Consider the following 18,732-nt stretch of genomic DNA (forward strand, 5'->3'; position numbering starts at 1 on the left):
TTCGATAGGGTGCAGTAAGTCCTTACCATGAACTCATTGCAACATGATAACAAAACTGAGACTGTTGCATTGGTTAAAAGATTTCTATCAATGTTAAGAACACAATTTCACAAATAAAATTTACAGAAGTCTCTGTAGTTAAACTTGTATGATAAGGAATGGTATATCAGACCTGTAAGCTCATTTTTCTGTCAGTTTTTAGGGTTCTTTAGAGGAAAGAATTCCCAGACAGAGCACCAAATGAGACCTGAGTGATTCTCTTACACAATTTTTCACAATTTGAGAAGACTTACACTTTGATTCCCCCAAGGTTTTTTGAAAATGTGTGCTTACTGTAATTCATCTCATAAAGCCAATTCCATAAGAGATGCTATTTCACAGCTTGCCAAATTACACACACATTTCAGAGAAAATGCATCTTCCTTGAATGTCCCCATTATCAGAAATGGTGGGGTCTATCTTGAAACTCATCCAATGTCAAGTCTCATAAGATGTTTACCCTTTTGTTAAAGGATGTACCTTTATTCCTTACTTTGATCCACCTCTCACCCTCCAATGGAACAATTGCTCAACAAAGTTTATGCTTTTCCTTTTATGGAGGACAAAGGGTGACAACTCATACCTCTTTCTTATCCCATAGCTAATTATGTTACTGTGTTCTGATTTATCTGTTAGTACTACAAGTGTTGAACCTCTAACCTACAAAGATGCCATGAATGATCCTCAATGCCATGATGCTATGTGCAAGGAAAGTAAAGCTCTGGAGCAAAACAAAACATGGGTAATAAAAAATCTTCCACTCTGGTAAAAGGGTAACTCAATGTAAGGGTATACAAAAATACAAATATGAAAAAAAAAATTGGGTAACAGCAAGTATGAATTCTTTGTAATTTCACTCTTCTTTGGCCAAACAACTCGTTTCACATATCAGACATATTTAGGCCTAAGTTCTATTCCTTCAAGAATGAAACCGCACTTCTGTATATGACTTGTTGTCTCCATCACTTTTATTTGCAATTGCTCTTCTTTTAGGCCTGAATTGAAGAACTCTCCCATCTCAATCTCCAACCACCCATCACTTCTCACTTTAGGACATTGTAGTTCTCTCAAACAATTATCTTTCACGTTCAGATCCAAACAAACGTATTTGGTGTTGGTACTACCTCCAGAAACACCAACTGATATCACTGTCGGATGGTAGTGAAACCCACTTGCATTGATCATCTTGAACACCAGAAATACTGCATAATGAGTGTCTGATGACAGACCAACTGTGCTTATCTTCCCACTGATATCAAACCAGCACACAGCACGAAGCACAGCAACCGCTTCGAACCTGCTAACACAACAATTCCTCAATGTCCTAAATTCTGATCAAAGTTGTGTTTTTTCATACCACAATCAAACATAGCTGAGCTAGTTTCAACAAACACTTGTAAAACCTTAAAATTAAGGTGTCAAATAAAATGTTTCTTGAAACCTTAATCAATCAATTTACCTGGACTCTGGCAGGCTTGTCCAATCCCAATGTTGAGCAGCATCACCCCATATAATGTCCAGATTTCTAGCAGAAAGCATGTAACACTTCTTCCCTGTCCTTTTGTCGAGCTGAACACTCTGCATTAATTTCGGAGACAACACATTTCATTCAGTTTGAAACCAGAAATGCTTGGTTTTGTTAAAACCACCAAAACCAAATTCATGAGAAATTATTACATGAGCCCAGATCATCAAATTATGTTTGATCAAAATCATGAACAAGGATTACTCAAAGAATATAATAAAGTGTTATGTACTGACCTTTTTGCCCTGATCAATGATGGTGGGGTGGTTGCAGAGATTGAAATAGAGACCCTTCTTAGAACTGGATGAGGGAATGGAAGAAGGAGGAATGATTGAGGTCAAGTTGAGGAGAAAAGAAGACCACACAAAATCAGATTCAGCTGCAGAACAAAAGCCTCTGGAAACTAAGGAGAGCTTGCATGCATCCATGGGAGACGTGTGTGACAGTATCTCTGCAATGCATCCCTCTGCCAAATCTTCAAACTCCATTGATATCTATCAAGCTTTTCCAGATAAAATCTATTTCTGACTCAAAATTCTGTTAACTTGTTTGGCATGTTTCTCAGAACAAAATGTGGGGGACACGGCATTTCTAATAATCTCTTTGGGATTTATTAATAAATTTTAAAGAAATTCACTTTTTATACATCATAGCATTTTATAAATAATATAATAATATATTAAAAATAGTGAATGAAATGAAAATTATCTTTTTTATTTTGAAAAGAAAGTAAAAGAAAAACAACAAGAAAAGAGCATAGTTAGGTGGCGACCGGTGGCTAAGAGGATATTTTGTTGGAGATAAGATTCTTTTATTTTGGTGGGTCCCACCTTCGTACTGATGTTGACGAATTACCATTCCTGATAACTCCTACACCTGTCATGGTCAAGCTTTCTTCCAACAAACTTTAATTAGTCATAATGTAATATTAACACCTTAATGATAAATATTTTTAATGGTATTTAGTTTTAATAAATTACTCTCAACTCTTTTTAATCAAAGAGATTATATATTCTATCTTTTTATTAACGTATAAAAACTCTTGCATTTTTCATAACATTACGTTAAGATATTAGGATTGTATATTTTATTTTCTAATTTAAACTTATGTATTAGATAATCGAACAAATCGTAAATTATTGTGTTTTTTAAAACTGCCCACTGTAATACCTATTTATATAGACGAATTCAATTCATATAGAATATAGATCTAATTAAAAATTAATATAATTGAAAATTTACTTTAATATGTGTATTGTGAATAATATTAATTAGTATCCAATTAAAACAAACGTAATTAAAATTATTTTTTTTAGTACTCATTCACTTTCTTGCTATTTGGTATTTTAATTAGAGTTTTTAAAGTGGACCAATATTTCTGGATTAGTATGTCAGTTTGTCCAAAATAAACAGGTCAGATAAAAATGTTTAATCTGTTAACTTATTTAAATATGATCCCTTAATCTATCAAATTGATAGGTCAAAAACAAATTTCGGTGAACTTCCTTTATTTAAAAAATATTATATTTTGTATATTATATCTTTTTAAAGATAAAAATATACAATAGTATTAATTATCAGTTATAATAAAATAATTATATATAAATACAATAATTTTAATTTATCTAATTAAAAATATTAATTAAACAATTAAAAGTTTAAAAATATTTATATTATTTAATATATTTGTAATATTTATTTATATAAATAAATAAATTGAAAAGAAATTAAAAATAAATTATCATATAACTTTTTAATCAATTCGTTAATAAAAAATTCACAAATTTTAACTTATTTTATTATGACAAAACAACTCAATTAACTTGTTTTTTATGGAGTCGAGTCACCTAAATCCGTGTATTTTCCACTGCCTCGTTCGGTATTTCCGTGATCCTTTCTTCCGTTGATCAAAATTCGTGCGTCCTGTACGCCTGGGAGTGTACCTGTTAAAGGTGAAAGGTTCGATCAGTTGTTTAGGTGCTGCAATAAATGTGTAATTAATGAATCTACATACCTCTTACTTTGACCTGTATTTATAATTTTGGTCATGAGCCTAGGATTAGCAAGACCTTAATCACGGCCCAATCAAGAGTTTAATCCTCTAATCTGTATTTTACCTTAATCACACCTGGAGACCTACTTGTCACGACCGTCCAGTTTGGATATATTGAGAGGTATCGTCCGTCCCATGTGTTTGTCTCGTGCTGTCCAGAGTCATCTGGTACACAACTCATTTTTATATATCAATATCAATAGTGAAATAGGTTAAAAAAAAAGAAATGGTTCATTTGTCATCTCTAATTTTAATTAAAATAAAATTCGAATTAAATTAAAAATTAAACCTATTTTCCACTCTAAACCTTTCACTTTTTTGGTTAAATAAATTTTAATTAAAAACATTTGTTTTATGCAGATATCTTACATTGATTACACTCATATTCATCTATTCATCTAAATTCAATTAAATATCAAATAAATTATAATTTTATAAACTCCTCATCACCTTAACTATAATGTGAATTTTAATTACACATAATATTAATAATATCACGTGATACTCTTGTTATATTGGTAAAGCAATTAATGAAAATTCAAAAGGTTGAAAAAAAGTTATTGATTTCTGGCTGCCCATGTTTTAAGTGGATTGCTGACTATTCAATTACTGGATTCATATTATCGTGTTACACATCAATTGGGACCCACTTCATCTTTTTTTCTCATCATAAAAAAATCTAAGAAGCGATAAGAACAATGAACAGAAAGAGAATCTCGTCACTGCCATCAAGAACTATATAAAGTTAGTATACACCTTTGAAGATGAAAAAGTAGGTTAATTATCTTTTCAGAAATTCAGACATTATGGTTTTACTCACAGTACTATGCTTTCGTTCTCTTGTTGCAGATGTGGATCCTAAGTCAGGTAAATTATAAGTCAATGTCTGACTTTGTGTTAAAATTGTTTGAAACATTTATTGCAAGTTTCATACAACTAACCAAACATGTACTCGAAGGTGTCAATAAATTTAAGGCTGTGTTTTTTTGTTGTTGTAAAGTTAGCCATTAATCCATGAGAGAAGTTTTGATATTACTGAAAAGGAAGTTCACATAACATCAATTAAATTTTACTCCAATCATATAAAAGATTTATATAACATTTTATCTAAAACTTTAACACAACAGGTAAATAAATCTTAACTTTATATGATACTCTATTTTTTTTTAATTTTATTTAGATTTTGTTCACTTGAATAGATTTGAAGGAATAATTAAATGAATTTGAAAGGATTTGAAGGTAAATTTTTTGTTATTTATTTAAGTGAATTTGAAAGTAAGTGAAAGTGGATTTGGAAGTAAAATTTATAAGAATTAGTGTAGGATTTGATTGATGTGAGAAATTAAAAAAATTTACTTCCAAATTTATTCTTATTTATCTCCAAATACACTCAAATAAACAACAAAAAATTTATCTTCAAATCCTGTCAAATTCATTCAATCATTCTCTTCCAAATCCATTTAAGTGAACAAAATGTTACTGTAAAACTTAGACTCATATTTAATATTTTAATAAAAAGATGCTAATTTCTGATGAAGGTAAGCTTTAAGAATGTTTTAGGAATGAAATGTTCTTTTCTGGAAATAGAAAATGAAAGAGGAAGAACACTTTACATCTTTTTCCGGTTCTCCATATATATAGTGTCTGTTCCATCGTTTTTTCTTTCAAAAGAAATACATGTTTTTACTCTCGTTTAATTATTAACTCATAAACGGTTGAATTTTTTTTTTTTATGTAATGTAAAAGTTAAACTTAGGTTTATTATTCTTAACAAGTTTAATATATTCAATCAATATATTATATATCAATGTACCTATCTAAAATATTAGAAATCGTGACTAGATTTTTTTAAATTGAAAAAATACACTTTTTATTATCACATACTTTAGTACTGGTTTTGGAACTTTCCAGCCCTTGGAAGGAGACTTTTAAAGAAGACAAAATAAGAAGTTTCAGTAACATACAAAAGATCATTGAACGAAGAAATTTCAAAACGTTCTCATATAGTTTGTGTCATATTGTTGTTATGTCATTATATGTAGTTAAACTCTTTTTTGTTAGATTAAACGAAATCATTCAACATTAAGTATTATTATTTTTGCTATTTTTGCTATATTTGCTAATATTAGTATATCTTATCTTCTTTATTTTTGTTAGGGATTTTATTTTTACGTTTTATGTTTTTTGTGGCTGGAACATTCGGTGTGGAACAGTGATTCCATTTTCTTTTGTAACAAATAGGATTGTATTAATTATTTTATGTTTTTCATACGATAACTCTAATGAAATACTCGATATATTTCTTAAAAACTTCTTCAAGTTCTTACAATAATGTCATTCTTTTCTCCAAAAAAAAAAATCAAGAATAAACCTTTCTAGAGTGGATTCTTGCTTTAAGAATAATATCCTTAACTAGGATGGATGTCTTCATTTTCTGCCGGCAGAAATGATATTTTTAACATACACAATTTTTTTTATATTTATTTAATATTTTTATTTTTTGAAAGTATAAAATTTTACTTCTTTTTATAATTATTTCATTCTTATAGGTATGTGACATTCAATTTTGAAGTTAGAAAAAAGTACTGAAATTCATTGTGTGAAGGAGAGTGATGGCAGTGTAGGACAGAGTAAATTCATTCATCGCTTGAGTAGGACAGTGATCCTTCAACCACAATTAATAATAGAATAACACTAATTTCAAAATACTTTTTTGACAATATTTTAACATGGTATCATTATATGATTAGTCTAAAATTATTCTACAAAATCAATAATAATAATTATAAATATTAACATTAATCAATATAATAATAATATATTAAAATATTATAAAAAAATGTTATCAAAATATTATTTTCCTGAATAATAATAATACAGCTTCATTGTTACATTGCGTTACTATACTAAGATGTACTATTTGTTTACTTTTCTTTCTTTTGTCATTAAGGTGTGCTTTTATAAATAAATAAAATTATTAAAATAGGAAGATTTAGATAAAAAGGTTATAATGATAGATATTTATTTTCTTATAATAAAATATAGATATTTAATAAAGTATAATAATAACTAAGTATATAAACTAATAATCAATTGTACAGGTTTGACGAAATCGATTATACATTTTTGTAATCAATTAGATTTTGTTATAATCAATTATATACAAATTTATTTAAAGATCATGAAGGAAATAAAAGATAAAAAAGTTTAATTTACTTTTAATATGTTTGTTTCTATCAACAATATTTATAAATATTTATTAAATTATGACGAACAAATATTTTAAAGAGGTTGAAATAAAGGATAATTGATTTGAATAATATCATTTACGAAATTTAAGATCGAAACATTAATGTTATTAGTAGGTTTAATAAAATGTTTTAAAACAAATTATAGGTTTTTTAAGCTTTTCATTAGAATTTATATTAATATTTATTTTTAAAATTTCAAGTTAAAAAATATTAAAATTTGAAACACAACCAAATTCTATAAACATATTTTATCTTTATTTTTTAATAGGATAAATATGTTTTTAGTTTTTAATATTTAACATAAAATTTGAATTTATTTGTCTTAAATTTTAATACAGTTTATCCTTGAATTTAAAAATAAATAAATATAATTTTTTAATCAATTTGTATTAGACATTTTTAATTTAATTTGTCAAAATATATTTCAGATTTATATTTAATTTATTTACATTTACTATTTAACATGTTTTAATCTAAATATTAACTTAAAATGTTATTTAATTATCAAAAGTAAAAATAATTTAACATTATTATACTAAAATATGAAGTCTAAATTTAAAAACTACAAACATATTTAATTTTTTTATTCTTCATTATTTTTTCCGTTTTATAGTATCACTTAAATCCTTTATTAAAACAAACATATGCTTGCTGTCAGAACACCCCAAAATGTTTTTCATTAAGATGCCTTTTACTTTACGTCCCATTCATACCTCGTTTCTTTGTAGCTTTCTCATTCGTTGTATTCAGCATGCTAGTGTACCTCATATTGCCATTTTCCATATTTTCAACAATAACATCAAGGAACTTGGCTCGAACTTATCTCTATTTCGAATTTAATGCTTAAATTTTTCAATTATTTATTTAATTACCTTTTATTTTTCTATTAATTATTTTAAATAATATTGTTGTCATAAAAAACGTGTTAATTGATTATATATAGAGAAATAGTTGTCAAATCATCATTTTTCAACTTTTTTTTTCAGAAATAGACCTTTTGTATTTGTATATTTGGTTTTCTTGCTTGCTTTGATGCTTCACTTTTCCAATTTACAAAGATGAATTTTCTTTTTCAACAGTCAGATTCAGAGTTTGGGAATTTTCTTTTTCTTATGTTGTCGCAATTGCTTGGTTGGAAAAACAAGAAACATGATTTTTTTTATCATCCCCACCGACGTCGAAATCCAAACCAATCAATGATGCTGGGAATTTGGATTTTCTATTTTGTTCTATGGTATCTTTATTGTAACTTTAAAATACATAATTTAATATTTAAAAATGTATTAAATTCTTTTAATGTGTAAGAATTAGAGTGTTCTAGAAAAAACACATTTATTATTTCGGATTTTGGTAAATAAGAGAACAAATTAAATATATACTTTTAGAATGTTTTTATTGGATTGTATATAGATTTTCTTTTCTAGAATGTTCTTCCAACACTTCCAGAAATACCAATCTGGAAGCATATTAATCTAAACTTTACCATTTTGAAACATTCTCATGAGCTCCACCACCCCTTGTCGGGTAATTCTCTTCCAAGTTTCAGCCACCAGCACAACATAATGTCTTCAAATAAAAATTGAAATTCCAAATATTGTCTGGTGCGGATAGAAATTGAAGGGGGTGCAGAAAGTAACTTCTTTGATTCAGTGCATTTGATTGTGCTGCGGTGCGGTCCAATCACTGGCCCAATCATCGCAACACACCAAACCCATTTGATGGAAAAAAAACCATTTAATAATGTCAAAGATTAACCACTTGGTGACTTCACCAGTTTGTTGAAATACATCAGTTTTTTCTTTAACAAACATCTACTTTACAACTACTTCAAACATTATATTAAACTAATAACAATAAGGACTCCGAATTATAACATTTTTTTTAACCATTTTTTGATAATAGATTATGTTATAAAAATTGTCAAAACAAAGTTGTTAGAAGATCATTTTTCTAACAATAAATATTAAATAAAATGTTACAATAAAATAATACTTTGCATATTTGTACAATGCTTATGGGAAAAAAGATGTCAAAGCAAAGAATAAACTGAGAATTCTGCATTCTTTTGAAGTTTTCATCCTTCACATATCAGACATGTTTAGGCCTAATTTCTATTCCTTCAAGAACAAAACCACACTTCCAAATATGGCTTGTTGTCTCCATGACTTTCACATGCACTTGTTCTTCTTTTAGGCCTGAATTGAAGAACTCTCCCATCTCAATCTCCAACCACCCATCACTTCTCACTTTAGGACATGGTAGTTTTATTAAGCGATTATCTTTCAAGTTCAGATCCAAACAAACATATTTGGAGTTGGTACTGCCTCCAGAAACACCAACTGATATCACTGTCGGATGGTAGTGAAACCCACTTGCATTGATCATCTTGAACACCAGAAATACTGCATAATGAGTGTCTGATGACAGACCAACCGTGCTTATCTTCCCACTGATGTCAAACCAGCACACAGCACGAAGAACAGCAACCGCTTCGAACCTGCTAACACAACAATTGCTCAATGTCCTAAATTCTGATCAAAGTTGTGTTTTTTCATACCACAATCAAACATAGCCGAGGTAGTTACAACAAACACTTGTAAAACCTTAAAATTAAGGTGTCAAACAAAATGTTTCTCGAAACTTTAATCAATCAATTTACCTGGACTCCGGCAGGCTTGTCCAATCCCAATGGTGAACATCATCACCCCATTCAATGTCCAGATTTCTAGCAGAAAGCATGTAACACTTCTTCCCTGTCCTTTTGTCCAGCTGAACACTCTGTATTAATTTCGGAGACAACACATTTCATTCAGTTTGAAACCAGAAATGCTTGGTTTTGTTAAAAACATCAAAACCAAATTCATGAGAAATTATTACATGACCCCAGATCATCAAATTATGTTTGATCAAAATCATGAACAAGGATTACTCAAAGAATATAATAAAGTGTTATGTACTGACCTTTTTGCCCTGATCAATGATGGTGGGGTGGTTGCAGAGATTGAAATAGAGACCCTTCTTAGAACTGGATGAGGGAATGGAAGAAGGAGGAATGATTGAGGTCAAGTTGAGGAGAAAAGCAGACCACACAAAATCAGATTCAGCTGCAGAACAAAAGCCTCTGGAAACTAAGGAGAGCTTGCATGCATCCATGGGAGACGTGTGTGACAGTATCTCTGCAATGCATCCCTCTGCTAAATCTTCAAACTCCATTGACTTCTTCTTTTTCCTTCCAGTAATGGAGATATATATATATATATATATATATATATATATATATATATATATATATATATATATATATATATATATATATATATATATATATCAACTAAGAATGATGATGCTGATGCTTGTACCTCTATTGCTTATATCAGTTGCCTTTTTCTTCTTTGTTTGAGTACTTCACTTGGTCAGCTATTCAATTGCTGTTGTACAGCTTTGACAATTATGTTAATGAGTTGAGCATTTATGTACTTGAATTTATAGATTAGGAAAAAGTTTCTTTCATCCATTTCACCAGCATTTTCAAAATCTTTATAAAGATAAAATGTATTTTTTATATTAAAAAAAAGTAAAAAAAATGGTGAAAAATGATATCAAATAGATATAAAAAAGTATGATATTAAAGTGCCATCTTCCTATATCCTATAGATAAATGGATACATTCTTTGTAAAACTCTTCCCGGTGCATGTTTTGAGCTTTCTTTGTCAAAATTCAATTTGAGAATTAAAAAATAGTTATTCCAATTTTTAACTTGAAAGAAACTGTGGGTAGGTTAGCATCTTGGATAAGGCATTCCATATTACGTTATGGCAGAAATCGGTGGGCCCGGCCTGTTTTTAGGAAACATATGAGTAAAATAAGATAAACATGTAAAGTAATAAAAACATAAAATAATAGTCAATTTTGTACTTTTAAATTGCTCTCTCTCTCTCTTATTTATTTCTTTATTAAACATTTTCAAAGAGTTTCCCATTTATTTTTTTACTTTATTTCTTCTTCCCCAAAGAAAGAAAGGTATCGTGAGCCTCCACTCAGAATCCATTTTCAAATGCTTTGAAGATTTAATGGCGATTTTTATTTTATTTATAGTTGGAAGACGAAAAAAAAATCATTAAGTAAGAATATGGATAAGGAGGAATTCCTCTAACAACTAAATTTTCAATTAAGAAATAATACTCATTAAATACAAAATTAAACGCATAAAACTATTTTAAAGTATCAAAAGTTTCACCTTAAATTGCAATTTAGTCTAAAGTATACATCAAAAGTCAATGAATCTGTTTGATGAACTTTAATTTTGAGAATCACGGATCTTGGGAATTATTTAACTTTTTTGGTTGCATAAAATTTTTATATTTTGGAAAAATATATTTTTGCATCGAAAAGAACATTCTTAAGAATTATTATTATTTCTAAAATCAATTATTTTTCATGTTTGATTTTAATAGAACTTTTTTGGATATTAATTTTTTTAATGAATATTATTGTGCATAAATAAATTCGACAATAAACTTCTGTAGCGCTTTATTATTTAAGCTTTATTATTTAAACTTCTGTAGTGAATTTATTCGACAATAAATTCGACACTAAACTTTTTAGTTTTAAATTATGAATCGCGAAAATATTTTTAATTCCACAAAGGTGTTGTTGTTTTTAATCTAATACAAACTCCGGTGCAGTGATAATTTCTTCATGTTTATGAGAGTTAGGTATTATCAAATGATCCCGACAATAATTAAAGTATTCTATAAATTTTGTAAAATGATAAAACTATAAAATAAGATATTTTATAATAATATTTAAACATGTATAAAATATATTAATACAACAAATATATATTATTTATTCAACTATACTAAAACAATAAAAATGTCTATACCAATCTAATCACTTTTCTCTTGAAGTATTTTCTAACTCTAATTCTTAATTTTTCATCTCTAATGGTATTTTTATATATTATCTCTATACATGTATTTTCATTTACTCACACCCATAAAATAATTATTATAAAATAAAAAGATAAACATAAACAAGACAAAGAAGCTAAACTAGTTTACATAAAAAGTATCATATATTAATAACACTGTACCACAATTTCATGTCCTTCAAACAATTCAAACAATTATATAGATACAAATCATATAATCAAAAGACTTTTTTCTACTAAATTATTATGATATATGTATTTAATGTTAGAATAACTAGAGACATGCACTTATAATGCACTTATAATGGTTTTTACTGTTTTACAAAATAATTGTCAATGAATTTTATTATATCAGTTATAAGGTTAATTCCTTTTTACATCTCAGATGATTATTCTGCCTTTAGATTAGTATTTCCTATGACTTTTATCATATAAAACATTCTACTTTATATAAGCGTGAATAATTATTAAAATACTAGAATATCTCCTTACTTGAATCCTTACATTAATGCATACATTAATGCATACATTAAAGGAATGCTACCATAGAATCTCCTTGTAAGATTTTGTGAATTACATCAAACTCAAACTTTCATCCCTAAACATGATTCCACATCAAATTTCATATACCAAACAATCACCCATATTTGTATTCATCCATATTAAGTAATATCATGTCCATGATTAATTACAAGCATCATATATTTTCATACATGATCATATCATTAAAAAATCAATCATCATCACAGTTTCATACATCATTATACACATGCATATTCATTAATGAATCCATAAACAATTCTATAATTAAACATACATTCTTTTAATCAAAGATCTAACCAAAATCACAAATAAAAAATTATTTTCACAAAAGATAAACCTTAAAAAATAAGATAAACATAAATTTCTAATTTTTCTAACTATATACCTTAAAATAAATATCTCATAGGTCAAAGTAACAATTCATGTGTCAAGGAACAAGTGTCAAAATTTCAGTTCGATTCAATGGTTAACAAAGCGAAAATCTCTTCTTTTTTTTTAAGATGACACAAACCAAAAAAATTGGGTGGCACCCAATGTTATAATCCCCAGGAACCCATTGATTTGAGTGCATCGAACAATCCAAAAGTGGTGTTTGATTCCCCTAAGTCAGTGGTCACTACCTTAGTGGTGCCCGATGGCACTACAATGACGTTCAACATTGTATCAGCATCCAAAGCTTGCCCTTTGAGCTTTGATCGAACAATTTGACTCCTTTTAAGTTAATCTCTACTTAATAAACTTTCAAACATTTAAAATGTCATTTTTAACTCAAGTCGAACTAGATTATTTAATTTGAGTAGAGATTATGTTAATTGTTTTCTATGAATTTGATTCATCTTAATTGTTATTGAATTTTCTCACTAATTTATCCATGAAAAATAATAAATCTTATAAAAAATAATTAGGTTTAATATCTATTTTGGTCCCTCCGTTTGTAGAGTGTGTTCAAAGTTATCATATTTCTTTTCAAAAGTTCACTAACTTCCTACATTTTTGCAAAAACGATTTACGTTAGTTCTTTTTGCTTACGGTGTTAAAAATGCTAACGACAGACTTGCTCCCCTGGCAAAAGCTTGATGACCTGTTCAGTTATTATTGACGTGACACTATGAGGTCATTTGAGGTGTTAATTACATTTAGGGTTAAAATGACGTGGAAAATCTAAAACACCTTTCAGGTTGTCGTGAGGACACCATCAACATCTTCTTCTTCCTCGCGATTCAGACACAACAAAACTCAGAAAAATTCCCAATTTTTGAACTCCCAAATTGCATAGCAGAGCAACCCAATCGCACCGCTGCCATGAACCCTAGCTCGCGAGCGCTGTAGCCATGAACCCTAGCGTCGCCACCATGCCAACCACACCGCAAGCTCCTCCACCAATCTCCACTACCTGCAAATCAAACACAAAAATTCAGAAACAGAAGCCCTAAATCGCATCTTTTTCCTCGTGAGTTCATCATTCTTGTGTAACCTGCAAATGCACGAAACCCATTCTCCTCGCAAGTGTCGCCATCAAACCTGCATCCAAAATAGAACCAGAAACTCATTTACATCGTGAGGACCGAATCGTAGTGCCATAACATTCTCCTTTGCGTAGCAATCACACTGCAGTTGTGAATACTTGAATCACGCTTCCATGGCAATTCGTGATAGAACCTCAAGTTCTCATGACGACGCAGAGAAAGCACTTGCCCATTCTGCAATTGTGAAGCCCTAACTTTGGGTGGAAAGGGATTTGCCACGTGGCATCTTCTCATTGGTCAAATAGGGGCTAAACACCTCACACTACCATGTCAACAATAATTATACAAGTCATCAAGTTTTTGACAATAGGCAAGTCTATCGTTAGCTTTTTTAACGTCGTAAGCAAAAAGAACTAACGTGAACCCTTTTTGCAAAATATAAAATGTTAGTGAATTTTTGAAAAAAAATAAGATAACTTTGAACACATCCTACAAATCGAAGGACAAAATAAGTATTAAATCAAATAATTAAATGAACTCACTTATAAGCTTTTTAATTTAATTAATAAAATATTTATACTTTACTTCCTTTTAAACTACTTTTTTTTTAAAATTTAAATTTATTATTTTTTATAGTAACTTTTAAGTTTGATTAAAATAAAAGAGGGTTTAAGTATGTGATTTGGTGACAATATGGTTTTATCAATGAATGGAATCACCTAGTATTATTAAATTCTCTTCATCTTCTCTTTTACATTAATTTGTAAAGAATTATATGAATGGTTTATGCAATTTAAAAAAAAATGCTATAATTCAAAAATTTCTATAAAATTAATTAATTAATTATATATATATATATATATATATATATATATATATATATTAGTTAAATTAAAAAAAAAAGGAATGTCCTTAGGGATGGCAAAAAAATTCGTGCCCGCAGATATCTGCGGATAAAATCGGCGATGGATAGTTGATACCCGCGGATATTTACTACCTGCAACCCGTGGGTAGTGGATATTTTAATACCCGCTTATAAACGGGTCGGGTACGGGTATTATACTATCCGTATCCGCGGATACCCGCTACCCGCAAAAAATAAAAAATAAAAATTTAATTTATATTTTATTAAGTTAAATTTAATTAAAATTAACATTAATTTATATTTTACAAGATTAAATTTAATTAAAATTGAATTTATATTTATATTTAATTTAATTTATATTATATTTTATATATTTTTTGTAATTCTATTTAAATTATTTTAATAATTTATTAAAATATTTTTTTTTAAATATTTGCGGGTATCCGCGGATATCCACGGGTATCCGCGGGTTTTAAAATACCCGCGGATATTTTTTAAGCGGGTATCCGTGCGAGTAACGGATCGGATAGTGGATGGATTTATTTTTGTCGGGTCGAGTTGCGGATAGACACTATCCGTGTCCGACCCGACCCGTTGTCATCCCTATAATGCCTTTAATCCCATATGAGAAATATCAAAATATTTAAATTAAAGCTTTTTTAGAATAAAATTAAAATTTAATCTTTTATATTTTCAAAAGATATACAATCTAAGAAAATTTACATTCATCTTTCTCACAAATAAAAGCACAATTAAGCAAATTCCCCTTTCCCAACTTAACTAATTGATAGTTTACTTTCCTCCTTTGACTATTTAATGATAAGTATCTTCCAATTAATATTTTGTATTTAAATGTTATGAAAAAATGAATAAATTCAGAACATTGAACTCATTTCTTTATAAAAAAAAACACAAAAGTTAATTTACAAAATTTTTCTCATATAATCATTTTAATTTTTATCTTTTAATCAATAAAAAATGAATCTAATTTTGTCTTCTTCTTTTTCTTTTGCAAATAATCTTAACTTTTTATTATTATTATTTCATAAATTCTATTATATGATTTTTTTTTTGGTTCACTATATTTTGTTTATCTGTTAAATTTTTAAGTGAATAATAACCTCTTACACAACTTTATTTCAAAATATAATTTAGATAATAGATCAAGTTGATAATTATACATTTAAAACTAAGTAAAAACAAAAATAAGAAAAAAAGAAAGGGAGGTGGGGACTGCCCCTAAGGATATTTTCTTGAAGATAAGATTTTTTATTCAAGTGGGTTCCATTTGCATATACCTCAATTATCATAGATCATACTTGCACCAACATAGTTCCTTTTAATGAAACTTTAAACAATTACAATAATAATACATTTTGAAATATTTTAACCTATTCTTTATTTTTAACAATATATAGCTTATATTTATTTAGATACTTTGTGAATTAATTAAGGTGGGACCTAAATCTTTTTATAGATCTTAATTTATTGAAAAATGTTTTATTATCTTATCGATAAAGAAATGTTATTATTAATGTTTGTTTGTCGTATGTGCAGATTCAGATATCCAATGACAAAGCCTTATCAGATAATGTTATTATTTATATTTTTTTCTCAAAAGTATATGACATTTATTTATCTATTTTATTGTGAAAATAAAATATAATCACAATATACACTTCAGATGTGTCTCCATGACCAGTTCCAAACAAGAAAAAAACAGTTAAAATATAGAACATTCAGTTTAAGGTTGATCAAAACAAAAACATTAGCGTTAATATCGCCACCTTGTATTCTATTCTATGGGCGACATTAATTGAAGTCCAGAACATTCATTTACTCTATTCATCAAATCATAGGATGAAAAAGTATTATATAAGATGTGGGACCCACTTCATCTTTTCTCATCACGCTTGAAAAAATCAAGAAGAGATAAGAACAAAGGAAAAAGAAACATATCATCACTGTCATCAAGAACAATATAAAAATATTAGAAAGCCGTGATGATGAGCAAGTAGGTTAATTATCCTTTTAGATATATTACTCACAGTTTCACTCACAGTTTCACAACACAATGGGTTCTCTCATGGCAGGATGGGACTCTACCCATGTGGATCCTAAGTCAGGTAATTAACTTATAATTCAATTTTTGATTTCGTGTCGTGTCGGATTAACTTAAACAAAGATCCATAATTTATATTAATATCTGATAAATTTTATGCTTTGTGTTTAAGCCTGTTTAATAATGGTAAAAAATGGTGATTTTTGATGAGGTTTTGTTGAATGTTTCAGCCACACTTAAGAGGAACCGTTCACTGACCAAAGATGAAATTAACGCTTTCTGGAAATCGAAGAAGAAGATAGAGGAAGAACACCTTACTGCTATTTCCACTTCACCACACACTGTTCAGGTTTCAAACTTCTGCATAAGTTTTTGTTAAATGCATTTATCAGATAAAGAAAGAAACTTTTTATGATTCTGCATCTCTGCATATAAACTTTAAACTGCATGATCATATCAGTTTATGGTAGTATTTATACATGTCTGTTAACTTCTCCCTTTTCTGGTTTGTGATTTTTCTGATGCAGAATGAACAGGGCAGGATGAACAACACAGAGTCTGAGAGGAAGTTTCAGAAATCAGTGAGCATGCCAGTGACACGTGTACGTGAAAACGTAAATAAGGAGATTTTTGATACAAGTTTGGAGCAGCTTATCGAGAAAAATGGCTGGTAATGATATGAACCTTTTCTTTTGCAATATTAATTGTAGAACTAATCCAATTTTATACTGTTATTAGTTAATTAATTAATTATGGTTTTAATATGTGGATGTATATGCATGCATGCATGCAGGTGGACCAGGAGTAGCTGGGCATTTCTGAATGAACCTCCAGTGAATGAAGCTGCATCATACAAGTACACATCACAGTTTCATGTTGCCAACATGGAATCATCAAAATTTAACCCTCAAAATGGAATTAGTGCTTGATATATATATCATGATGTTGGTGTTGGTGTCTGCATAAAAAACTATATAATATATATAACATGATGTTATTAGTGGGTTTAGTTGGTGTTGTTCATGTTGAGTGAACTATATGTTATGAGAGATTTGGTGTGTGTTTTTGGTTTGGGAGAATTGAAGGCACAAATGGAGAAAGAACTTCTGAAGTTGAAATGTTTGGTTTGTTTGAAGATGGTAATGGAATGATCTGAACAATTAATGAATGACTTTGATCTGCTAATTATTTACTGCTATATATAACTTCTTTGTTATCCTTCTGGAAATTTTATGTTACTTTCCTTTTCATTCTTTTGAGAAAAAAAATTAAAAAAAAAATTGTTGGCTTATTTATCATTTTCGAAGTTATAGTTAATGTTTTAATAAATTTAAATATCATGTATGAATAAAATAATTATTTAGGATGAAAGAGTATTAATAAAATAATTTCTATTATAGCTTATTAATTAAGTTTGTTTTCATGATGACGCCTCTTCACTCGTTTAATTAAATGATTGGGCTTGGGCTGTCCATGTATACGAAAGGTTGGCTTCCTCCACCACTACTGGATGTTTCTTACACTACTTCATATCAATTTTGTCTTTCTCTAAAACGGATGTTAACATCCGTTTCACTTTCAACGAAAGTTAACATCTGTACATTCATATATTTTATATTTTAATTTATTATTTTTATTTAAAAAAAAAAAAAATCTTCAACGGATGTGACGACATCCGTTAACGAATTGTCACATCCGTTTTAATAAAATTTTTAAAATTATTTTGATTATTATTTAAATAATAATATATAAATTAAATTAATAATTATTATTTTATTAAATAAAATAAAATTAATTCATAAATAATTAAGTAATAATTTTAAATTAATTAAATAATATTTATATATTAATTTAAAATATAATAAAATAAAAACTAAAAATTTAAAAAGAAAAAAATTTCATGGATGTTGGCACATCCGTTTTAATAAATTTTTAAAAACTATTTTATTGTTTAAATAATAATACATTAATTAAATTAATAATAATTATTTTAT

General features: G+C 28.2%; 3 protein-coding genes across 3 annotated transcripts; 1 reads left to right on the forward strand and 2 right to left on the reverse strand.

Annotated features, from left to right (window-relative positions):
- Positions 1 to 778: 778 nt before the first annotated feature.
- On the reverse strand, positions 779 to 2,172 carry LOC108337354 (F-box protein PP2-B10). The gene is made up of 3 exons (XM_017573859.2): positions 1,801 to 2,172; positions 1,499 to 1,617; positions 779 to 1,336 (listed from the first exon to the last, which is right to left on the reverse strand). The coding sequence occupies exons 1-3, from the start codon at positions 2,050 to 2,052 to the stop codon at positions 928 to 930; spliced, it is 780 nt and encodes a 259-aa protein (XP_017429348.1). The 5' UTR covers positions 2,053 to 2,172; the 3' UTR covers positions 779 to 927.
- A 6,641-nt stretch (positions 2,173 to 8,813) lies between these two features.
- Positions 8,814 to 10,133, reverse strand: LOC108337045 (F-box protein PP2-B10). The gene is made up of 3 exons (XM_017573481.2): positions 9,830 to 10,133; positions 9,528 to 9,646; positions 8,814 to 9,365 (listed from the first exon to the last, which is right to left on the reverse strand). Exons 1-3 carry the CDS (start codon positions 10,079 to 10,081, stop codon positions 8,957 to 8,959), a joined length of 780 nt encoding a protein of 259 aa, XP_017428970.2. The 5' UTR covers positions 10,082 to 10,133; the 3' UTR covers positions 8,814 to 8,956.
- A 6,507-nt stretch (positions 10,134 to 16,640) lies between these two features.
- LOC108337560 (uncharacterized) lies at positions 16,641 to 17,923 on the forward strand. The gene is made up of 4 exons (XM_017574116.2): positions 16,641 to 16,802; positions 16,969 to 17,087; positions 17,266 to 17,408; positions 17,532 to 17,923. Exons 1-4 carry the CDS (start codon positions 16,751 to 16,753, stop codon positions 17,665 to 17,667), a joined length of 450 nt encoding a protein of 149 aa, XP_017429605.1. The 5' UTR covers positions 16,641 to 16,750; the 3' UTR covers positions 17,668 to 17,923.
- Positions 17,924 to 18,732: the final 809 nt, after the last annotated feature.

The sequence above is a fragment of the Vigna angularis genome, chromosome 7, assembly GCF_016808095.1.
Source record: "Vigna angularis cultivar LongXiaoDou No.4 chromosome 7, ASM1680809v1, whole genome shotgun sequence".
Classification (NCBI taxonomy): domain Eukaryota; kingdom Viridiplantae; phylum Streptophyta; class Magnoliopsida; order Fabales; family Fabaceae; genus Vigna; species Vigna angularis.